Source organism: Enhydra lutris, unplaced genomic scaffold (assembly GCF_002288905.1).
Source record: "Enhydra lutris kenyoni isolate GAN:26980312 unplaced genomic scaffold, ASM228890v2 scaffoldscaffold6, whole genome shotgun sequence".
NCBI lineage: Eukaryota > Metazoa > Chordata > Mammalia > Carnivora > Mustelidae > Enhydra > Enhydra lutris.
In genome coordinates, this window is record NW_019154090.1 from 23,766,243 (window position 1) to 23,791,431 (window position 25,189).

At 40.1% G+C, this 25,189-nt stretch overlaps 1 protein-coding gene across 2 annotated transcripts in view; it reads left to right on the top strand.

The window, feature by feature from the left end:
- The window catches only part of LOC111141360 (nuclear receptor coactivator 6), a 102,591-nt gene that overhangs the window by 55,317 nt on the left and 22,085 nt on the right, over positions 1 to 25,189 (top strand). The window contains exons 6-11 of one of the 2 annotated variants that reach the window (XM_022493839.1): positions 6,536 to 6,658; positions 11,278 to 11,406; positions 12,092 to 12,970; positions 15,004 to 15,150; positions 18,727 to 19,843; positions 22,443 to 22,564. In XM_022493839.1, coding sequence (XP_022349547.1) covers positions 6,536 to 6,658; positions 11,278 to 11,406; positions 12,092 to 12,970; positions 15,004 to 15,150; positions 18,727 to 19,843; positions 22,443 to 22,564 — 2,517 coding nt within the window. Of the gene's footprint in view, positions 1 to 6,535; positions 6,659 to 9,843; positions 9,922 to 11,277; positions 11,407 to 12,091; positions 12,971 to 15,003; positions 15,151 to 18,726; positions 19,844 to 22,442; positions 22,565 to 25,189 lie in introns of those variants that run through there. The other variant, XM_022493840.1, reaches the window with a different exon arrangement.

The window sequence follows — 25,189 nt, forward strand, 5'->3', positions numbered from 1 at the left end:
CACTCACACACACACACACACACACACTCTCTCTCTCTCTCTCTCTCTCTCTCTCTCACACCCCACCCCCTGCTATGGCTTGCTGTTGTTTACAGAATGAGGACTAAACTTCTTACCATGAGTGATCTCATGGCCTTGTGTGGTCTGACCTCTACCCTTCTGATCCAGTCTTAACTCATACAACTCTCCTCCTTGCTGTCTGTTCATGCCTTTGCAGCTTTCTTCTGGTTCCTTGAAAATGCATTTCTTCCTCCTGCCGCAGGCCCTTTGCATTTATGTTTTCTCCATATGGAATGTTGTCCCTTACCATTTCCCCTTAGTTAACACCTACTCAGCCTTCAAGTGTCAGCTTAAATCTTCTTGAGGATATATTTTCTGAATTCCTTGATGAAGTCAGTGTCCTTTATGTGCTCTCACAAAAGTCTGTTTTTTTCTTTTAGATCATTTATATAATGCTTTCATCAGAACAATTATTTGACTGTTGTTTTATTCTCCCCTAGACTGCAAGCTCCAGTAGGGCAGAGACCACATCTGGTTTTGTTCACTGTTGTAGCTCTGCTTGCCTGGAACGTGTTAGGTTCCTTAGTAAACAGATGTTGAATGAAAACAAGGGAAGCACACACAGAATAGCACCACTTTGCTTGAGCACTTGGCATACCATGATAAGTATAATATGGTCCTTGCTGTTATGAACTCAGAAGAAGCTCCTGACATTGGTGAGGGAGACAGACCGTGAGAGATACAAGTACCAGGTATGGGAGAGCACAGAGGAGGTTAGAAAGGATTATGTGTATTTTGAAAAATGGGGTAGACCCCGTCATTTGATAAATAAGGGAATAGTGGTTTAAAGAACAATCAGTCTATTGTGAAAAATGTTGGATTATTTAAAAGGACCCAGGAAAGTAAAATTAATCCACGACAATCTAAAGGATATAGGATGAACTTAGTAAAGCAATTTTTGGCTACAATAAAACTATAGAGGCTCTTTATGTTTTATGGAACACATAGTTGTTTCTTAAAAACTCTAAAATTTTTTTTAAAGATTTTATTTATTTATTTGACAGAGAGATAGAGATTACAAGTAAGCAGACAAGGGAGAGGGAGAAGCAGGCTCCCTGCTGAGCAAGGAGCCTGATGTGGGACTCATTCCCAGGACCTTGAGACCGACCTGAGCCAAAGGCAGAGGCTTAACCCATTGAGCCACCCAGGCACCCCCTAAATTTTTTTTTTAAGAATTTATTTATTTAGAGGCACCTGGGTGACTCAGTCAGTTAAGCATCTGCCTTACTCAGAGGGCTCCCTTTGCCTGCTGCTCCCTCTGTTTGTGCTTGTGTGCTCTCTCTCTATCTCTCTCTCTGTGTGTCAAATAAATAAAATCTTTACAAAAAAAAAATTTTATTTGAGAGAGAGAGAGCATGGGGGGGGGGTAGGAGAAGCAGAGGGAGAAACAGACTCCCCACTGAGCAGGGGAGCTCCATGCAGGGCTCAATCCCAGCACCCTGGGATCATCACCTGAGCTGAAGGCAGATGCTTAACTGACTGAGCCACCCAGGTGCCCCAAAACTCTAAATGTTTTATAGTCTCTGTTACCTATTTATGTGAGTTAAAAGGGCTTTGGGACTTTATGTTGTAGTGTTTTCTTATGGAGAAAGGAAACACCAGTTTCTTCTTTTAATCAGAGCTATTTCCTGTGAGTTCCTTTTAGAAGGATAAGGGGCTGGCCTTTATTGTTATAGCCATAAATTAAGTACCATCAAGGAAGTAAAATAGATAACATGTTTCAAGAAATTATGAAATTCATATATGGCAATGATTATCCCATTACAGAAGAGAGTTCTTTAACTTTTAGGCTACACATGTGTATCCCAGGTGATCTCCTTTTCTCCACACTCCCTCTGAATTTAGGCAGGATTGAAAGTGGTGGCAGCAGCTTTGCCTGTGAAACTGGTAACAAGCTTATGTCTTAGTACATCGTAAGAGGAGATGTTGCCACTGCCACGGTGTCTGCTGCAGGGGTTCAGGGACAGGTTGTTCCCCAACAGCCTATTTTCCATTGAAGAATACTCTCTGTACCCTTCTTTCTTGAGTTTTGGCCAGGGAGTTGGGAAGACATTTTTTTTTTTAATATTTTATTTATTTATTTGACAGAGATCACAAGTAAGCAGAGAGACAGGCAGAGAGAGAGGAGGAAGCAGGCTCCCCGCTGAGCAGAGAGCCCGATGCGGGGCTCGATCCCAGGACCCTGGGATTATGACCCGAGCCGAAGGCAGAGGCTTAACCCACTGAGCCATCCAGGTGCCCCGGAAGACATCATTTTTGAGGACATTTTGTGATGCCTCTATTCATTCATGGTGATTCAAAGCAGAATCTGCAAACTTTTTCTGTAAAAGGCCAGAGAATAAATTTTTTTGACTTTGTGGGCCCTAAGATCTCTGTCACGACAATTCCAGTCTGGTTGTGGTGCAACACAGCCATAAGCATATGTAAGTGAATAAACATGGATGTGTTCTGGTAACACTTTATTTAAATTCTACAGGCAGCAGGCTGGGTTGGGCTCATAGGCTGTGGTTTGCTAACCCCTAATCAGCAAGCTTGGGAGCCTGCAGTGAACTTCACATATGTTTCTTTGATACCAGTTAGCTGATATGCAGTTGGCAAATAGGGGAATGATAGCACTATAATGTGGAAATTCTGTCTATTCATATAAAGAAGGCAAGGGAAGCTGAAATAGTGGAAACAGGATGATTATCAGGAAGAAAACAACAGACAAGCTTAGCTGCTGCATAGGTGGGAGTCCTTTCAGCTCCATTTTAAGATAATTAAGAATCAGAATTGACACTCAGATACCTTTCTTCAGAGGTGCACCTCCAGACTAGCATGGCTCTTGGCTTGTGACAAGTTTCACGTCCTCCTGTGCCTGCTTTAATGGCAGCCCCACTGGCTCCAAGCTCTTTTGCATCTGCATTATCTCAGCACCTGTGACCAGGCATTGCCACTGTAAATGTTTCTGGATATGTTGTCTCCACCAGTTACTGTTTTTATTAGAAAAGCCACATAGGTTTTGAGTTTGTTCCAACAACACTGTTTTTTTCCTGTAAAATCTGTAATTTTCAGTGTGAGATTTTACGGAATGTGGGATTTTCCAGGAATGCATTCATCATATAGAAAAATGCGTGTAATTCTTTGTAAGGTTATAAGATGACAATTCATAATATAGTCAATAAATAGCTAATGAGTATCAGACACTGTTCTGTGTCTTAAGGTTATAATTAGGGTGGCCATACAATTTATCATCTAAATTGACACTTTAGAGAGTAAAAAGGGTGCTATTAATAACTCTCCCCGAACAACGGGTATAAAGGAACTAGGGCAGATTTATGGTTACCCTTATATGGGGATGGGGAAAACAGACAAGAAATCAAGTGAATGAGTAAGTAATTACATGGATGTGCTCTGAAGAAATAACAAGATGTTCTGATAAGGGTGACCTACCCTTGGATAAGACAATTGGAGAAGGTCTTTAGGGGCCCGTGACACTTAATTAAGTTTACATGAAAATTGAGAAGTTGGCTTATGTGAAGACAGCAGGAGAACTGTTGTTGTAAGCAGAGGAAGCAACATATGCAAAGGCCCTGAGGTGAGAAGCCGCTTAATGTGCTGTGCCTAAGAAACTAAAAAAAATAAAGAAACTAAAAAAAGGTCACTGAGGCTGAATCCTTATTATTGAAGGAGAAAATAGTGTAGTTGAGATTAGAGAGGTAGGCAAGGGCCGCATCTAGGCTGTTAAATATGGTAGCTACCAGCCATATGTGGCTGTTGAGCACTGGATGTGTGGCTAGTTCAAACTGACATGTGCTGTAAGTAAAATACATAGTGAATTTTGAAGACTTAGCACTCCCAGAAAAGAACGTAAAATATTTCATTAACTTTTTGTATTAGTTACATGTTGAAATAATAGATGTACTGAGTTAAATAAAATATATTATAATTAATTTCACCTGTATTTCTTAACTTTTTTACTGCGGCTTCTAGAAAATTTAAAATTATATGTGTGGCTTATATTGTATTTCTGTTGAACAGCACTGGACTAGGTACATCATTTAAGGCCTTTACATCCTGTGTGGAGGAGTTTGGCTTTTATTTTTACAACAGTAGGAAGCAATGGAGCAGTTTCAAGCAGAGAACTGACATGATCTGATGTCCATTTCAAGAATAATACTCTTTCGGGGCACCTGGGTGGCTCAGTGGGTTAGGCCTCTGCCTTTAGCTCAGGTCATGATCTCAGGGTCGTGGGATCGAGTCCTGCATTGGGCTCTCTGCTGGGCAGGGAGCCTGCTTCCTCCTCTCTCTCTCTCTCTCTCTCTCTCTCTGCTTGCCTCTCTGCCTACTTGTGATCTCTCTCTGAGATCAAATAAATAAATAAAATCTTAAAAAAAAAAGAATAATACTCTTTCTGCTTACAGTGTCTTAGCAAGTTTGGTATATTAATAGTTCCTTCCATTTGTTCGAAACCGCCAAGATCTGTAGTCTCTTTTTCTTTCATTCCTGTCTCCCACAGGCAATTTGGAGTATCGTATAGCCCTTGGAAATTGGTCCCTTAGTAGAATGTTTGTGCCCTACGTCCAATCTACCTGCCTGGTTGAGTTGTGGGTGCTTGTGCCCTATGTCCAATCTACCTGTCTATTGAGTATAAATACTCAATACAAAAAGGTGACTTTATCAGTGACAAGACAGAAGAAAGTACTGTGTCCTCATTAGTTTCCTGCTTTATCATCTGGCTCAAACCAGGACCCCACAATATGGAATGATGCTGGAAAGGTACCAATCAGTGCAATGCTGCCTTTCACCTCCTTAGCCACCGGCTAGCTATACTTCTATCTATCCACAAGGTGGTGCTGTCATCCAGAGTAACAATAGTCAAAATTTTTGGATTAAGTGCAGGAAGTATCCTGAAATTTCTTTTTTTTTTTTTAAAGATTTTATTTATTTATTTGACAGAGAGAGATCACAAGTAGACAGAGAGGCAGGCAGAGAGAGGGAGGGAAGCAGGCTCCCTGCCAAGCAGAGAGCCCGATGCGGGACTCGATCCCAGGACCCTGAGATCACGACCCAAGCCGAAGGCAGCGGCTTAACCCACTGAGCCACCCAGGCGCCCCCTGAAATTTCTTTTTATCACTAAACCAAGTAAAATTTATGCTATCTCTAAGTTTAGAGTTACCTCTAATTAATTGGAACAGTTCTAGTGATGTTACCTACCAGGATATTATGAGGTTCAAATGAGATAAAATCTTTTTTTTTTTAAGATTTTATTTATTTGACAGATAGAGATCATAAGTAGGCAGAGAGGCAGGCAGAGAGAGAGGGGGAAGCAGGCTCCCTGCTGAGCAGAGAGCCTGATGCGGGGCTCGATCCCAGGACCCTGGGATCATGACCTGAGCCGAAGGCAGAGGCTTAACCCACTGAGCCACCCAGGTGCCCCCGAGATAAAATCTTGTAAGCATTAAAAACTCTACAGGCATGCCTGGGTGGTCTGTCATTTAAAAGTCTGCCTTCAGCTCAGGTCATGATCAGGCTCCCTGATCATCATCAGGGAGTCTGCTTCTCCCTCTTCCTTCTACTACCCCAAGGTCCCCCACCCCTGGCAGTTGCGTGCTCTTTCTCTCTCTTTCACTTTCTCCCAAATAAATAAATAAAATCTTGAGAAAATAAAAATAGGGTCACCTGGGTGGCTCAGTCAATTAAGCTTCTGCCTTCGACTCAGGTCATGATCTCAGGGTCCTGGGATCGAGCCCCGCATCAGGCTCCCTGCTCAGCAGAGAGTCTGCTCTTCCTCTCACTCTGCAGCTCCCCCTGCTTGTGCTCTCTTACTCTCTTTCTCTCTCTGTGTCAAATAAATAAATAAACTCTTTAAAAAAATAATAAAAATTAAAACTCTATACAAATGTTTGTCTTATCATTAGATGCTATAAGAGTTGCAATCTATCTACTCTTCATTGTATTACTATCTCTAATGGATATCTCTTTATATTATAGTTTTTAAAAGGAAATGGTATTTTGCTCACAAATACTACAGTATCCCTGTACCATCTGTACCATCTTATGTTCTTTCTCCATTTAACCTACTTCTGTCTCTACCTTCTGATTGTAAATTCCCGAAAGGTAATCGAGGATTTTGATAATTTTTGAGAACATTTTCTTCCTTCTCACACACATAGACACACATGCACACATGCACATACTGTGAGCTAGTTGAAAATACACATTCAGAGTTACAAGCTGTCTCCTGACACCATACATCGTTAGTGATTGCCCATCTGCTGTAATGTAAGGATTGATTATGTTCTCCTTGTGCATCCTGTAAGTAAATCTGCTCAGGTGAAGTTGAAGGAAGATCTATATGGTATTGCACTTACCCTTTCTCTGAAGGTAAACTTACATAATTCTTCAAAAACACAGAAAACTGAAGTATACCTATTTTTAAGCCACATTTGCGTCTTATCCTGATGGTTTCCTTTTTATAACCTATCATTTTCAGGGGAAGGTGCTATCAACCTAGCTTTGGCTCAGAACCGAAGCCAAGATGTGAGAATGAATGGACCCATGGGAGCAGGAAATTCAGTTAGGATGGAGGCTGCATTTCCCATGGCAGGTGGTCCAGGTGAGATCTCCCACTCAATTATATGACATTTCACTGGTTTGCTTTTTTCCCTTTATTTGCTAATGTATGATCATTTGGGTCCTGCAAAATAGATGGGGGTTTCTGGTACATCTCTGTTTTCTGGTTTAGGAAAGCAAGATTTAAATCACTCTTAGGAGGGTAGAGTCAGAGCATGGGCTCATGCTTAAAGGTAGATAGATGAGCACTGAGCTGTGCAGCAAACTTTTATTGTGTTCCTTTTGTAGGACATGACCTCTGCTTAGTGTTGGAGATAGAAATGAATAAAATATTTTCTACCCTCAGAATGTTTATAGCATAGTGGAGAATGTAGCTTTTCATCTCCCACTTTTTCTGAGGCTGAGAATCTGTGAGCTGAGTTCTTGTGTGCTTACGTGGAATCTGAAGAAATATGTGGAAGAATATGTGTTCTTAGGTACTTAGAATTTGAGAGAGCTATAAATTATTTGCTAACTTTTCCAGTAAAACTGAAATTTCTTCTTTAGAGATTGAACTCAATAGTCTGTGAATCACAAAATATTAGAATTGAGTTGGTTCTTGGGGCACCTGGGTGGTTCAGTCAGTTAAGCATCTGACTCTTGATTTTAGCTCAGGTCATGATCTCAAGGTTGTGAGATCAAACACCGTGCATCGGGCTCTGCACTGGGCATGGAGCCTGCTTGGGATTCTCTCTGCCTCTGCCCTCCACTCCCAAAAAAGAAAAGGAATTGAGTTGGCTCTCATTTTATTTTTTATTTTTTTGGTGAGTCCCAAGCTTTATTTTTTAAAAAAATTTTTACTAATTTTTCAATTTCAGTTAATTAAAATATAATGTATTACTAGTTTTGGAGGTAGAGATCAGTGATTCATCAGTCTTATATAATACCCAGTGCTTGTTATTTCATGTGCCCTCTTTACTGTCCATCACCCAGTTACCTCCTCCCCTCCAGCAACCTTTCTATCCCCCTCCCCTCCAGCAGGCCTCAATTTGTTTCCTATGATTAAGAGTCTCTTATGGTTTGTCTACCTCTCTAATTTTGTCTTTATTTTTCCCTTTCTTACCCTATGACGCTCTGTTTTGTTTCTTAAATTCCACATATGAGTGAGATCATGTAATATTTGTCTTTCTCTGACTGACTTATTTTGGTTAGCATAATACCCTCTAGTTCCATCCATGTTGTTGCAAATGGCAAGATTTCCTTTTTTGATGGCTGAATAGTATTCCACTGTATATATAACACCACATCTTCTTTATCCATTCATCTGTCAGTGGGCTCTTTCCATAGTTTTGCTATCATGAACTTTGCTGCTATAGACATTGGGGAGTTTTGGTAGTTTATACATCTCTAGGAATGCATCCATTTCTTCCAGATTGCCTAATTTGTTGGCAAACAGTTGCTTATAATATGTTTTTATAATTGTTTGTATTTCTTCAGTGTTGGTTATGGTTTGTCCTCTTCCACTCATTTTATTTATTTGGGTCCTTTCTCTTTTCTTTTTGATAAATCTGGCCAGGAGTTTGTCAATCTTATTAATTCTTTCAGAGAACCAGCTCCTAGTACTGCCTCTTGTTCTCTTTTTTGAAGTGAGTTTTTCCGTCTTGTCATTCTTGCAGAAAGTGGTTGCTTTTCTATTTGTAGAGTTGTAGCTATCCTTTTCTTAAATCTCCAGTTGAGTTCACAAGTGTACAGAATGATTTGACAGCTATCTAGCTGAATTCCTGGGACCAAACAAAACTAAGGTCACCTTCTCCTCCCTCATCTTGGATTCTCAGTCCCAAACTTTAAATCTGCCTCAGGACTTGCTATTCCCTCCCTTTCCACCTCTCGAGCTGGCTCTCATTTAAAGCTGAGGGAACTTCAGGGGTGCCTGGGTGGCTCAGTCGGTTAAGCGTGACCTTCGGCTCACATCATGATCCCAGGGTCCTGGGATGGAACCCTGTGTTGAGCCCCCTGCTCAGCGGGGAGTCTGCCCCTCCCCCATGCATGCACATGCTCTCTCACTTTTTCTCTTGAGTAAATAAATCTTAAAAAAAAAAAAAAAAAAAAAAGGCTGAGGAAACTCTGGAGCTCACAGAAAGGAAGCAGTTTGCCCAGGGTCAAGTAGCAGTGGCCTAGTATCACAGACCTAACGCCCAGTCCAATACTCTTTTCACTATAGTAGTGGCTTTCAAACTTTTTCTGCTGCAGGACCTTCTGTTCAACTAAACCAGAAAAGCACAGCCACTCTGGTTGAAGCATAGTAACCACCTGAAACTATACCCAGTCATTCACCTCCCCTCGTACCATATAGCTCTTGAAGAAATACAGAAGAATGGAGAGCATCGATTTATAAAGCCATTGTTCTGAACTGTAGCTGAAGACTTGGCCGTATAAAATTGAAACTATAAGTTTTATCCTAGTAGTACCATTTTCTGGTTACTTCAAGCTAGTCGCTGTAACTCTCCAAGCAGCAGTTCTTCACCTAAACAAGTGAGATAATAATGCCTTCAGTCTTTTGAGCTCATGCTTGAAGGTGAATCAGCCCTGAACCCTGAAGCTGATATTTGCAGAGTTCCTATTATATGTCAGGACCTGTGCTATTGGGCTGTTATGGAATGCCGCATAGAAGATGTACAGTAGCAGCTTGGTACCTATAGTAGGGGGTCAGTAGTTACAGTTCTCCGCTGAGGTCTGAGCATTTGGTATTGTGATAGCTTGATGAGAGATAATAATGATGCTATTGCTAGTACTAAAGAACCAGAGTGGGAGGAGTCTGGCCAAGTTGCATATAGTTAGTGAAAGAATAGATCTAGGATTAGGAGGACCAATAGAGAGAATGGCTGAAGTTTTTCCAAAATTGGTGAAAGATGTGAATCCTCAGAAATCCTGGGAATGTAAATAAAAATAAATCCATGTTTGACACAAAATTGTAAAAGTGTAGAGCATGAAAAAAGCAAAGAGAATATTAAAAGCAACTCAAAAGACCAATTTTTTACAAACAAAAAGCTATCAGATCACAGCTGATTTCTCAGCAGCAACACTGAAAACCAGGAAATGTTGGAACAGTATTTTCAAAGTGATGAGAGAATAATTGACAGCCTAGAATTTTAAGCCTACCTATACTATAAAGAGTATTATAAAATAAAGACATTTTTGAAGACACTGAGTGAAGGTACCATTAACAGACTCTTGCTAAATGAACTGCTCAAGAATCTACTTCAGGAAGAAGAAAATTGAACCTAAGACGGAAGAAATAAGATCTAAGATGGAGTGGTGAGCTAAATGGTAAACATTGGGTAAATCTAATAAGTATTGGCTCATTTAGCAATAATGATCACATGTTTAGACTTTTTAAGTCAAGTGTGTCTGTTGACAAAAGATATTAAAATAATAGGGGGTGCCTGGGTGGCTCAGTCAGTTAAGTGTCTGCATTTGGCTCAGGTCGTGACCTTGGGGTCCTGGGATCAAGCCCCATATCACATCACATAGGGCTCCCTGCTCAGTGGGGTGTCTGCTTCTCCCTCTAGCCCCTCCCCCTGCTGTTATAAAAATCTGTAACTCTTTAAGAAATTGAAATAATTAAAAATTTGTCTCCCTGCAAATCAATTAGTATAACTCACAGGCCCAGATAGTTTTCTAGGTGAGTTTACTAAACAGTTAAAGAATAGATACAGATAATTCTTCCAGAGCATAGACAAAGAAGAAAGATGCTCTCCAGCTATTTTTTGAAGTTATTTTAATCTTGATGCCAAAAATCAAAGACATGAAGAGATGATCATGTATTTTCACTTATTAATATGGATGCTAAATCCCAAGAAATCTAACAGTATGGAAGTTGGAAGGATATGGAACAAGAGTAGTTCTCAGACTGCCAGTTGGAACATAAATTCACATAATCGCTTTTTTTCCCACTCTTTTTAAAGTTTATTTATTTTTTAAAAAATCTCTGCACCTACTCTATGGAGCTCATTGAACTCACAGCCCCGAGATCTGGAATCTCACACTCTTCCCACTGAGCCAGCCAGGCATCCCTGGTGTAACCATTTTTGAGAGCAGTTTGCCAATATCTAGTAAAATAGAAGATGCTTTATACTTAAAACCTAGGAATTCGGAGTATATAGTCTGAAGACATGTCCACAAGAATACATGACATTGCAGAATTGTAAGAATGAAAATTGGGGTGGGGGAGGGAGAACCTTAACTGTTCATTAGCAGAATGAATGTATGGGTTCCATAAAATGGATCATTATTATAGCAGTCAAGATGGATGGATCTCAGAACGTAATATTAAGGGGAAAAGGAAACTGAAGAAGACAGAGTATGATGCCACTTATACAGAGATTAAAAGCGTACAAAAAATGCTGTGCAGTTTACCTACATATGTAATAAAGATAAACATGCATGGAGCTATTAATCCCAATTAAAAGGTAAGAGAGAGGGAATGGAATGAGATTGGGAAGAGGTAGGGGGTTTCTGCTGTATCTACTTATGTATCTGAAGGGAATGGGGGAGATTTTAACAAAGTAGATGATGGGTACAGAAATTTTCTATTATCTTTTTACATTCTTGAAATATTTTATTTAAAAACAAATGTTGTACCAATTCCAGTACTCTATTCTAGGGATTTTCTTTTTCCTTCAGGATTAATAAGGATGACCAGCCCTGCCACTGTTATGATCCCACAGAATGTAAATGTGTCATCTTCCATGATGGCACCAGGTCCCAATTCAGAGCTGCAGCCCAGGACTCCTCGCCCTGCTTCTCAGTCAGGTAATGACCTCCAGTCTTTGTGGTTTGAAGAGGCTGGAACTCTTTGCAGAGATCATTACAAAATTCAGCTGTCTTGGATATCAAGTTCTTAACTGCCCAGCTTAAATGCCACCTTCTTTATAAAAGCTCCCCTATGTCTTCAAGCTAAAAGTCATCATTTCCTCTAAAAATTTCTCATTCTCTTATCAGTTATAACCCAGCATTCCTAAAAATGCATTCCTTCGGCTACATAGTCCTGCAGGATACTTCATGGCAGAGAATTCTGTAATAAATTTGGTAAACGCTTCATGCTTTATCCTTCCTCTTAGAGATTCACAATTAACCTCTTGGAGACGCTAAAAGTCGGGCAGTGAAGAAACCCTTCTAAGCTGGTTAGGTTCAGTTGTTTCCCAAACCTAACTGACTATATTTTATTTTGTTTTCTTGTAATGCTAATGACTGAAGAAGTTCCCCAGGATATGCTTTGGAAAATACTGCTGTCCACATTTTATTTTTGGCTCTTTTACCCACTTTTGAACCATAAGCTCTTTCTAGACAATACTTACCTTTCTGTCACCTGGTTATGTTGCTTTGCATATAGAAGGTGCTCACAAGCATCTCATTGAAGGAACCAGGGGATTTACTACTGCTGTAGGATCTAGGTTGCAGTAATTTAATTATTGCTTTGTTAACTGTCTTTAAACAGATGCAATGGATCCACTCCTCTCTGGGCTCCATATGCAGCCGCAGAATCACCCCTCAGGATCTTTAGCTCCCCCGCATCACCCAATGCAGCCTGTCCCTGTGAACAGACAAATGAACCCCGCTAATTTTCCCCAGCTGCAGCAGCAGCAACAGCAGCAACAGCAGCAACAGCAGCAGCAGCAGCAGCAACAGCAGCAGCAGCAGCAGCTACAGGCAAGACCCCCACAGCAACATCAGCAGCAACAGCCACAGGGAATTCGACCCCAGTTTACTGCCCCAACTCAGGTGCCTGTTCCTCCAGGCTGGAACCAGCTGCCTTCTGGAGCCCTTCAGCCTCCTCCAGCCCAGGGTTCTCTGGGCACAATGACTGCAAGCCAAGGGTGGAAGAAGGCTCCCTTGCCTGGCCCAATGCAACAGCAACTCCAGGCAAGACCATCCTTAGCCACGGTACAGACACCTTCCCACCCTCCCCCTCCATATCCCTTTGGCAGCCAGCAGGCCTCACAAGCCCATACAAACTTTCCTCAGATGAGCAACCCAGGCCAGTTCACAGCTCCTCAGATGAAGAGCTTGCAGGGAGGGCCCTCCAGGGTCCCAACCCCCCTGCAGCAGCCCCACCTCACCAACAAGTCTCCTGCCTCCTCACCCTCCTCCTTCCAGCAGGGATCCCCTGCATCCTCCCCAACGGTTAACCAAACTCAGCAGCAGATGGGACCAAGGCCACCTCAAAATAACCCACTTCCCCAGGGATTTCAGCAGCCTGTCAGCTCTCCCGGTCGGAATCCTATGGTTCAACAGGGAAATGTGCCACCTAACTTCATGGTGATGCAGCAGCAACCACCAAACCAGGGGCCACAGAGTTTACATCCAGGCCTAGGAGGTGAGGAACACTGAAGCTATTTGTGTTGGTAAATTTACTGGAGATAGATCTTAATAGAACTTCAATCTTTAGAGTTAATGGAGGGAGGATGTAATTTTTTGGCTTTGTGGATATAGTGGTGACACTTAATATAACTTAGTTAACTTGATACATTATGCAGCATCTTACCGGTTACATTTAAGCTAGCCCTCTGGATAAAAATGCAGGTAAAATTCAATATAGAGATTTCCATTTTGTTTTTCAAATTATTTTTGCTTGATCTTGGACTAATAAATTAAGATGTCCAGAAGAAACATACATTGTATTAACTTAAACTGCTCAGCTATTGAAAAAAAAAGTAAGATTATGCAGTAGAGCAAAAATGGAAAAATAAATACAGGGTCTTTTGGGGAAAAGTCCCTTCAAGTTTCCAATTTTGATAATCTTAGTAAAATAGTAAGCATGGTATTTGTTAAATTTGATTAAAGTGTTAAAGGGGAATAAGTTCAGAAATCATTGACTTTTATAATTTTATAATGCCAATGCCTGCTCCTTAGAGAGGGAATTCCACCAGTTATACCTAAAGGAGATTTATTTATTTATTTTGTAAGGTGCCTCTTGTATGAAGAAAAAGCAATGGAGCTTAATGTGTGAGAGGTAAAACGATTACAGTAAAACTTATCCATCTCCATGTTTATTATTTATTCTTATTAATCATTGATCTAGTGCACATGAATGTGCTTGGAGCTTTTCAGTAAGGTATAGAGAGTGTCAGTAATACTGTCATCTGATAAACATGTCCCCACCAAAAGACACCCATTGCCTACCCAGAAAAAACCCCTTGCATCTTTAGTGCAACATAGCAAAGGCATGTTCTCATAGTTTCTGGTGAAATTAAGTTGCTCATCAGTCTTTTCACTCTCTTGTAATTAATTTTGCTGACCTGCAGGCTATAATATTTGAATCTTAAGAAGTTTTTAGAAAATGCAAGAATGTTTCAGCTCCAAATTCACTGTTCTGGGCATCTAGCTCTGGATCAGTGGAAGCGGGGTAGTCCCTCCTACAAATGTGATTACTGATTTAATTACAGTGGAAGTATGCAAATGGAGACTTGTCACTGCTAAGGAAAGGACAAGTGCTTATTTGTTTACACAGTGTTTTTCAGGACTTTGAAATTTGGTCCTTAAAAATAAATGGACTAATACAAAATTTTTTAAGTGAGCTTTAGGTCTTGATGCTTTCATAGAGCAGATGATGTGCTCACCTAGGTGATCTGGCCACATCAAGGCCTGTGTTATAAACAATGAGTGGGTTCTGAGATCCTCCTTCTTACAGATCTGTTTTCTGAAATTAAACTTTCCTATAAGAGGAAGTAATATGTTCATAAGATTCCATTAGAGCACGGCTTTTGGTACCATAGCTGTCGGAATTACAGCAAACCTTAAAAGGGGAAGGCATGATGATAATTTAATATAGCCTCATTTGGAAGCTCCTATGGATTGTTTCTAATTTCCTGTCTCTTCCCAAGAGATAAGCACAATATTCGGGGAAATTTCCACAAAAGAGATTGTCATCCATTTCCTTCAATGGAAAAAAAAAATCACTTGTCATTAGTATCAGGACCCAGCTCTTTGTTTTATAGCATCTCTGATCAATTTGTTTGAATATGAGAGAATTTAGCATATTCGTTTGGTGCCTATGTTAAAGTATGTAAAGTTTTGGGGTCTGTTGTATTATAGTGAAAAGTGAGCCCTAAACCTTGCTGTGATGTGGCCTCAGATCACATTTAGGGAGCAGATTGCCATCTCTTCCTTGGCATGTTCTAAGTGTAAATTTTTTAGTATTTCTTTTTCATTTTGACAATGCTCATGTAAGAGATTGTGTTGATTTTTTTAACCATCTTTCCCAACCTTATTATTAAAGATCCTACCAGTGTGACAGAGAAAGCTAAGCCAGTGGAGACTTCATGCAGCTCATCCTTCCTTATTCATTCCACATCTAAGCAAGAGTATAAATTTGCTAGGTAACTGCCTTACTCATTGTTTTCTATTAAGGAATGCCTAAACGCCTCCCACCTGGCTTCTCAGCAGGACAGGCCAATCCGAACTTTATGCAAGGTCAGGTGCCTTCGACCACAGCAACCACCCCTGGGAATTCAGGAGCCCCTCAGCTGCAAGCAAATCAAAATGTCCAGCATGCAGGTTTGTTTTCTGTGCTTTATTCAGCCAGCATTTATTGAGCATTGTGTGCTAGATACCGTGATAGACAATAAGAATATATGGATAAGTATAAATCCCGGCCCTTTCCCTTAATCTCAAACCAAAATTATTCCTAAAGGGCAATAACTGATACGGCAAATGTAGGTACAGTGTCTTGGGAACCTAAAAGCACCTATGGAAAGAAGATGGAATTTGAGGGGCACCTGGGTGGTGTAGTTGGTTAAGCATCTGCCTTCAGCTCAGGTCATGATCCCAGGGTCCTGGGATGGAGCCCCGCATTGGGCTCCCTGCTCTGCAGGAAGCCTGCTGGTCCTTCTCCCTGACTTGTGCTCTCTAGCTCTCTCTCTGTATCTTTCCAATAAATAAATAAAATCTTTAAAAAAAAGAAGAAGAAGAAAAGAAAAATGAAACTTGAGTTTGAGCAGGGATCGGCGGTTTTTTGTTTTTTTTTCCTGTAAAGGACTCCAGGTAGTAAATATTTCAGTCTTTCCAGATTATATGGTCACTATTGCAACTACTTAACTCTGCTGTCATAGCACAAAAGTCGCCATTAACAATATGACAAATGAGCATGGCAGTGTTCCAAACACTGTTTATTTAGAAACTGGCAGTTGATTTGGCCCACGGGCCATAGTTTTCCAGCTCCCAAATTAATAAAAGGGCAAAAGACATTTCTGGCAAAGGAAACTATAGGTATAGAAGCACCGAGGCACATGACATTTTGGGGGAACTGCAACTTTTTAAATCTCTCTGTAGTGCATATTAGCTTTGTTTGTGCAGAATGTTTAAATTCTGGTCTACAATGTAGTGTTTGAAGGCCAGACTTCGATCAGTGTAGATTTAATGCCAACAGTGTATTGTATATAAGTAGTTTTGGAGAGGAAATGGGATGGAACAGAATGGCTAAAAATGGCTAAAAAATAATTTGTAATGGCTAAAAAGAATTTATAAAGCAGTGTTATATATGCCCAGGCTTCGTGTTCCTGGTTACTTAGGTACCACATGACTAATCTTATCCTTTCTCAGTTTGGACTGAGGTAGCATAAATAGTTTCTGTGAAGAACTCCCCAGCCCCACTTGGAATTAATTTAGTTACATGGTTCCAACTTTAACTGTAAATCACTAAGGAGCAAGAAAGTTCTAACTTCATTTTTTTTTAAGAAGTTCAAACTACCTCTTAAAGGGTGAGAGAAGTATAGGCAAACTACTTGACTTTCCCTATCTGCTAATGGCAAAACTGCATTCCTGAGTTATGTGAATTCATGAGTTTTGAAGGAGGTTATAAAACAGTGATAAAATCATTCATAATTCTTTCACCCAGGCCAGCTATTTTGTCTTTTTATGTGGTGCCTTCTACATGCACATATTTTTCCAATTTCTCCATTTATCCTAAGCTAGTTCTACTCCTGTCTCTTACCCTACTTTATTTCTCTTATTAGCTTTTACTTCTTCCTGAAAAAATGCTTGTCTGTATTATTGTCTCTTGCCAAAGCCAAGGAATCAGGGATGTGATTTATCTTGTTACTGATACTACTTTAGCACCAGAAGTATCTTGTACATATTAGGTGCTCAATAAATAAATATTGATCAAATGACTATACACTGGTATTTTCAGTGTGTGTGGTATATACAGTGGTCACGGGGTTCAAGTTAAGAATTTATAAGGCTAGGGGCACTTGGGTGGCTCAGTCAGTTAAATATCCGACTCTTGATTTTGCTTGCATTGTGGGATTGAGCCCCATGTCCAGCTCCGTGCTGGACGTGGAGCCTGCTTGGGATTCTCTCCCTCCCTCTGTACCTACCGCCATTCTCTCTCTCTCAAAAATAAAAATAAAACAAAAAAAAATTTCTTTAAGATTTTATTTATTTATCTGACAGACAGAGATCACAAGTAGGCAGAGAGGCAGGCAGAGAGAGAGGGGGAAGCAGGCTCCCCATCGAGCAGAGAGCCCGATGTGGGGCTCGATCCTAGGACCCCACAATCATGACCCGAGCTGAAGGTGCAGAGGCTTAACCCACTGAGCCACCCAGGTGCCCCAAAACAAAAAAAATTTTTAAAAAGAGTTTACAAGGCTAGTTTAGAAAATCTTCTTTGGGATTCAGAAAAACTCTAGGTAATGTGAACAAGGTAAAGTTTGTCCCGTGTCTCCCTGGCTGGTGCATGGACTGGTCTCATAACTTCATATGGCTGCCACTTTCTAGTCCACACTTAAAAGTTACAAAGAAAAGAGAGATAAAATAAATACTCTAGAGGGTTATTCAGTAAAAAGGGGGATATATTGCAGGCAACTATAGGAAGATCCCAAAGACTCAGCAATAAGTAAACACTGCAGCAAGTCGGCTGCAGTGTCCTTGTCTAAATTAGAAATAACCAAGACGACTAGGACATGTCCCATACGATCCATCAGGGACTGCCACAGGGGAAGGACAGTGAAGTTTTAATATCCCTTGTTAATTGTTCTCTGTCTGCAGCTTCTGGGTTGTCTGTCAGTTGAGTCCCAGCTTCCAGATCAGGATTAAATAATTTTTACCTGGGGCACCTGGCTGGCTCAGTGGGTTAAGCCTCTGTCTTTGGCTTGGGTCATGATCTCAGGGTTCTGAGATTGAGCCCCGCATCGGGCTCCCTGCTCAGTGGGAGCCTGCTTCTCCTTCTCCTCCCCATTCCTGCTCTGTCAGTCTTTCTCTTTCAAATAAATAAGTAAAATCTTTAAAAAATAATAATATTACCACATTGGGGCAGAGAAGACCTGTCCTCGGGAGGTATTAAGTGTTCTTTCTTTTCATGTACAGCATCCAATACGACACACATAATCTTTGAGAGTCATTCATTTTCCAAGAAGCATTTTTTCAATATCTTCTCAATATTTTCAAGATTTTCCCAAGAGAATGCATCACATTGTTGTTTCCTGGACTTCTCTAAAGCAGAGCTTATTTCACTAGCCTACAGTGCTTTTCATTAATTTTTTTCACCTTAAAGTAGCTACATGTCATTTTTAAATAATGAGAAGCTGCCTTTCTCTTTAATCTGAAAAGAGTAAATTATCGGTCTTCAAAATCTTATCTTTAAGGTAACAAATAGGAGTAAAGAAACAATTTCCCCTTCTCTTGTATGGTCATTGGGAATGTAAACAATCATTCCAAAGTCATAGCTCCATACTTAGAAAAGCACAGAAGGGGTGCCTAGGTGGCTCAATTCATTGAGCATCCGACTTTTGATTACAGCTTAGGTAATGTTCTCAGGGTCCTGGGATTGAGCCCCATGTTGTGTTCTGAGGTCAGCAGGGAGTCTGCTTGAGATTCTCTCTCCCTCTCTCCCTGCCCTTCCCTCTTGCCATCTCTCTCTCTCCCTCTGTCTCTCAAATGATTCTCACTCACTAAATTTAAAAAAAAAAAAAAAAGAAAAGCCACAGAAAATATGTGAAGCCCAGCATATTTGTTTTTGTTGGTCAGTGGACATGTGGGTGATCAGTGTTTTTCCAATTAATAATTTGAGTAGCTTAATATCAGTAAGATAAGACTACTTCTTTTTGAAACTGTCCTTTCTTTTTCTCTTTTTAGGTGGGCAAGGAGCTGGTCCTCCTCAAAACCAGATGCAGGTGTCCCACGGGCCACCCAATATGATGCAGCCCAGCCTCATGGGAATTCATGGCAACATGAACAGCCAGCAGGCTGGTAGTTCTGGGGTTCCTCAGGTGAACCTGAGCAACATGCAAGGCCAGCCTCAGCAGGGCCCACCATCTCAGCTGATGAGCATGCACCAGCAGATTGTGCCCTCCCAGGGCCAGATGGTCCAGCAACAAGGAACCTTGAACCCTCAGAACCCTATGATCCTTTCAAGGGCCCAGCTTATGCCTCAGGGCCAGATGATGGTGAACCCTCAAAGCCAAAATCTTGGGCCCTCGCCTCAAAGGATGACCCCACCCAAGCAGATTCTTCCCCAGCAGGGCCCACAAATGATGGCACCACATAACCAGATGATGGGGCCTCAGGGCCAAGTTTTACTCCAACAGAACCCAATGATAGAGCAGATAATGACCAATCAGATGCAGGGGAATAAGCAACAGTTTAACACTCAGAACCAATCCAATGTCATGCCGGGACCAGCACAGATAATGAGGGGACCAACTCCAAACATGCAAGGAAACATGGTGCAGTTTACGGGACAGATATCAGGACAGATGCTGCCACAGCAAGGGCCCGTGAACAACAGTCCATCTCAGGTTATGGGGATTCAGGGGCAGGTCTTGCGACCACCAGGACCCAGCCCACACTTGGCCCAGCAGCATGGTGATCCTGCTACTACAGCAAACAACGATGTCAGTTTGTCTCAGATGATGCCTGATGTTAGCATGCAACAAAGCAACATGGTTCCCCCCCACGTGCAGGCCATGCAGGGAAACAGTGCCTCGGGAAACCACTTCTCAGGCCATGGGATGCCTTTCAATGCACCTTTCAGTGGAGCACCCAATGGAAATCAGATGTCCTGTGGTCAGAATCCAGGCTTCCCAGTCAATAAGGATGTCACACTAACAAGCCCATTGTTGGTCAACTTACTGCAGAGTGACATCTCTGCGGGCCATTTTGGGGTAAACAATAAGCAAAATAATACCAACGCAAATAAACCGAAGAAGAAGAAACCCCCTCGGAAGAAGAAAAATAGTCAGCAAGATCTAAAGTAGGTTGTGGTAGTTTCACCTCGAATCTTTATTTCTATGTGGACTTACTTGATGGAAAATTTTAAATGTATATAAAATTAGAACAGTATGAAATCCCTCTGCTTCAACAATTATCAATTCATAGCCTATCTTGCCTTCATTTCCCCAACACCTTTTTGATTTGACTGTAAATATTTCAATACTATGTATCTCTGAAAGATAAGGATGGTTGGTTTTGTTTTTTGTTTTTTTTTTTTAATGAATACACTATACCATTAACATGTAGAAAAACCAGTACTTCATATTCTCACATATTTGGACAATGTTCAAATTTCTCTATCTTAATTCTTTTTTTTATAGTTTGTTCATATAAGGATTCAGACATGGTTTATATATTGCAATTGACTGATAAATGTCTCTTAAGTCTATAGTCTTAGGGGCATTGTAGCACATAGACACTGGAAAGTAGCCAGTGCTACCATATTGTACCTCCACAAAGCAGTTCAGGTTATTAATGGCTCTTGGGGAGCCAGAAAGTCCAAGTGTGTTTTAGAGATATAAACAATTTATGGAGATTCCTCGCTGTCTCAAGTACAAATAGTTTTTCGGGGGTGCCTGGGTGGCTCAGTCATTTAAGCATCTGATTCTTGATCTCAAATCAGGTCTTGATCTCAGGGTTGTGAGTTCAAGCCTCGTGTTGGGCTCTGTGCTGGGCATGGAGCCTACTGTAAGAAAAAGAAAAAAAAAATAGTTTTTCTGTACAAATGCCTTTCCTTAAAAGGCTTCCCATCATCCATAGAAGCTTAAAACCTCGTTTTACGTTGGTTGGACCTTTTAAATTTGTTACCGTTTAAGTAAAGTTTCTCCGGGTGAGTTCTTTCACAAGATCACAGCAGGAAGAAAAATTAATTTCTATGGCATGTCTTGAAACTAAGTTAATAATCAAATTTTTGGCTTTGATAAAATGTTTCCAGAAGGAGTATTGATTAAACTGGGTTTTCTGCCTTAAATCATAAAATTAGAATTCGGAGACATTTGTTAATAGGGAATAGTGACTAACAATTGTAAAAATTGGTTAATTAAAACAAATTGCTAGAACTGTAGAATAGGCAAGTTTTAGTTAAATAGCCGTAAATGTTCAAAGTAAAACAGACTATCTGTCTCCATGCCTTCCCACAATATTTCTTTGATTTTACTCTAATATTATACCATGCTCACTTGCTGCTTCTTAAATCTTCTAAAAGTCTATAACTGTATATTAACAAACTGTATTTTCCTGAATTCAGACCTAATAAGACCTTCAATTATCTAATTTTTCCAGTAACTCTAAGTTAAATTCTTTACGGCTATCAACCTGCTACACTGGGAGGGTATTTATTCCTCCCAGTAATCTAGGAGTAAAATTTCAAGTTTATTCGTTTGCCTTTAGTATGCATTCTTGCTGTCTTCATCAGCCCCAAGGGATTGCTAATTCTTGAAGCCAGAAATTGTGAAAAGGCCCTTATATAGCATCAGGGCTTCTAGGAAAGGGAGTCAGTATGTATAATAGGAAGAGCACCTGCTCCTAACTCTACCAGTAGCTCACTGTGGAACCATGGGACTCTTACACCTCTCTGGGCCTTTGTTTCTCGTCCATAACATGAGGTGTCTGGACCAGATATATGATAATTTTTTTTAGCAGTGCAGTTCCATGTAAGTAAAGAGACCTACAGAATCCTTACAATTTGAAGTGAGGGGGAAGTCATAGAAGAAACAAATTGATACAGCCATCTGGATGTGCTAAGGACCTGCTTCACATTCTAAATTTCCATGTGCTAGGACTTTTTAAAATGAATTTAAGGTAAGGCTTAGAAACTACACAGAATATAATGAGATCAAATACTGTCTAAAAGTGGTGACTGACATCAGGGCAAAGGGATGCTAAAGATAAGGAAGAAAGGTGCAGCTAGGAATAAGATTCCAAACCAAATGGATATGAGCTGCCGGTTCTTTGGGAATTTGGCTGTTGGTAATAACATTTTTTTCATTTCTTTTTCCCTACTAGAAATTCTGAGTTACAACCAGGTAAAAACGAAAGCATCCCAAAGCCAATGGGGATGTCTGCAAATACTCATTTAGCAGAATTAGCTTTGTTCTAGTATTCTCCGTTTTTCTTTATTCTCCGAATACCATTTTTATCAGCCAGCCTACAACTTCTTGCAAGGTGTTATGAATTATCCACACAAAAGAAATAATCTGGACTCCCCAACTGACCTTGATAACTACACCAAAGATAGTGTGGTTTCACAAAAATAGTACTTTATAATGTTGATAGTGCAAACTATGATCAGGTCTTAAAACATCTGAAGGATGGATGATTACATGAAAATCATGTCAGAAATTTGAAGAAAGCACTTCGAATAAATGGCCATACTATTAGGTTAAGTAGATTTTATGTAATGAAATTGCTGGATTATTTTTATGCCAAATATTGACTATTTTATCAGACTAGAGAGTTTATGTACTGATAAGGATGATAATGCAAACAGATATTAGTTCTTCAGAAATAGGAGAGCGGTTAAGCTAGTTTCATGGTATAAACTATGCAACTTACTGTCAAATGTGTAATTTATTTTTTAGTACCCCAGATACTCGCCCAGCTGGGCTGGAAGAGGCCGATCAGCAGCCATTGCCAGGAGAACAAGGAATTAACTTGGACAACTCGGGCCCTAAACTGACAGAGTTTTCAAACCGACCACCAGGTGATAAAATGTTAGCTAAAGATTATATACTTTTCATCATTTATACAGCAGTACAAAGTTTCTTTTCAAGGAAACAATAGTATTTTATTTTGTCTCCTAACTAGGCTTCTTTAGAGATAAAATGTATCTAATATTTGGAAACTTTGCCTTGATAGTAAGTGAAAATTTCAAACATAACTTCTGAAGCTTGTGTATATATGTGGTATATACAGTTGACCCTGAAACAACATGTTTGAAATGGATGGGTCTACATACATAGAAATTTTTTCAATACAGTGCTGTAAATGTATTCTCTCTTTCTTACTTTCTTACTAACATTTTTTCTCTAGCTGACTTTACTGTAAGAATACAGTATATAATACATATAACACAAAATACATGTTAATGGATTATTTATGTTATCAGTAAGGCTTCTAGTCAGCAGGTAGGCTATTAGTACTTAAGTGGGGGAGTCAAAAGTTGTATGTGGATTTTGAATTGCATGGGGGGGTTAGTGTTCCTAACCCCCACATTGTTCAAGGGTCAACTGTATATATACTGCTTAGATTAGTCTTCATTATTTTAAGCCCTCATAAAATCAGACTGGAATGTCAAGTGCCTCTTTATTCTTGTCAGTATCAAGGTTCTAGTTGGCATTAAACAGACTTAAGATTAAATGGAAAGATGTTTTCACTCTAATCCTGCTTGCCTGCCTTTCTTGCAGCCTTTCCTGCTAGGGTTTTCTCAAAGCAAAGAACAGGTTTACAAGAAGATTTTTTTATAGCAGTTTTATTAAGAATTTTTAAGCATAAAATCTATATGAGAGTAATAAAAAAAAAAAGACGCTCATATACCTACCACCCAACTGAATAATAAATAGGGTCAGTATTATTGAAGCCCTCTGTGTTATTCCCCTTTCTGACTATAAAATATTATCCTCTAAATGTTGAAAAAAAAAAAAGCTCCAAAAATTCATTTATTCCAACTTAGGTGTTTTAGAAGAACTAAGGCCAGCTGCCCCAGTATCTCTATACTTGTTACTGTTGGCCTGAGCAGTGATTTGTAACCATATTCCTCTGTGACCCAGTTAAAGACAAATAAGCCTGTTATACTTAGGTCACTCTCCCCTGTGTATACAAAGGATTATGTTTTGTTTTTTCCTCACTAGTTATTACACCATTTTGGCATGTAAGTGAGAATGACATTATTTGGGGAATAAATTTCAATCTACCCTTAATTTATGTATTTTAAAAATGAATCAAAAAAAGAAGTAAATACATCATGATGTCATTACTCCGTGGTATTTATTACAAATTGTATGGGCACACCACACTTCCAGTCAGTGAGTCGCAGCAGCACAGTTGAGGTGGGGAGGTCACCTGTCTTGACAGGTGTATCCAGAAGGCATTATGAAGAGGAAGGTCCTTCCTTCCCTCAGACACACCTGAGTTCTTCTCATGTGAACACTCATATTGCTTCTTTTCCATAGTTTGTAAACTAGAAACTTCTAGGCTAAATTTGACCTATTATGTCTTTGAATTGTCATGCAGTGTCTTAAACCAAACAAAAGCCCCAATTTAAATGCCTTTAGACAGAATATCCATTCTGATCAGTTTGGATCTGTCCACAGGACTGCTAGTGTCTTACACCACCCCACTTCTCTTCTTCACTACTGGCCTGTTGCCTAAAGCATATGAGTTTGCATCCCTTGACTAATAAATAGGGCATTTGGTTATGTTATAGATACCATGTGTGCTCTGGCTTTCCTTCTCCACCATTCTGTCATGGCTGCCCCAGTCTGTCTTAGCATTTGTGCCCTTTGGACTGTTGCCTCCAGCTTCTGGAACCTTTATAACAGCCATGCCCTCAGCTATTACTTTTGAGAGGCCACTGTGTTACCTGTCCTGCTCTCTTTGGTGTTCATCGTGCTGCCTAGTGGGCTGATTGAAAGATAGAAGACATTTGTGTCATAGCCCGACAAAAATGGACTTCTACAGAAATGACAATTTTACTAAGGGAACCCAAGTTAAACCTGCAGAAATGCCATATATTATTGGCTCTCTAAATGTAAAAAACTAACTTGGACCTAAAATAGAAAAGGATTTTTTAAAAAATCTTCAAAACTGAATTCGGCACATTGTATTCATTGGTACCATGGAAATCTTTGGCCTGAAGACATTCATCAGGTATGGACCACAGGGTCTGACCCTGTGGCTCAGCAGCATTTGATAGCTGCTCTGTGAAAATCTTGAATCATCGTTTCTGATGTTTCTCTCGACTGCGAGAGCCAAATGTGCTTATTCCTGCACCTTCTTAAAACTTTCCGTATGTATTTTTCATGCAACAATGGAATAAATCTAGTTTTTGAGATTGTATCCCAGTTATATCCTCACTTTTTCCCATGGAATCACCTTTATTCCTGGTTAATGATTTTTCTTTTCTGCTGATTGTGTAAGGCCTTGGTTCTAAAATGCCGAGTAAAGTCTTCATAAAAGAATTATTTGACCTCTTGCCTTCTGGAAATCTATAAGGCATTATCCCCCCAGATTCTTTTCCCAAAATTATTTTTTATTCCTGAGGGCAATGCTTCTGGCTTGCTTATTCTCCCATTGTGCATTCATAGAAAATATTTCTCCAAATAGAGTT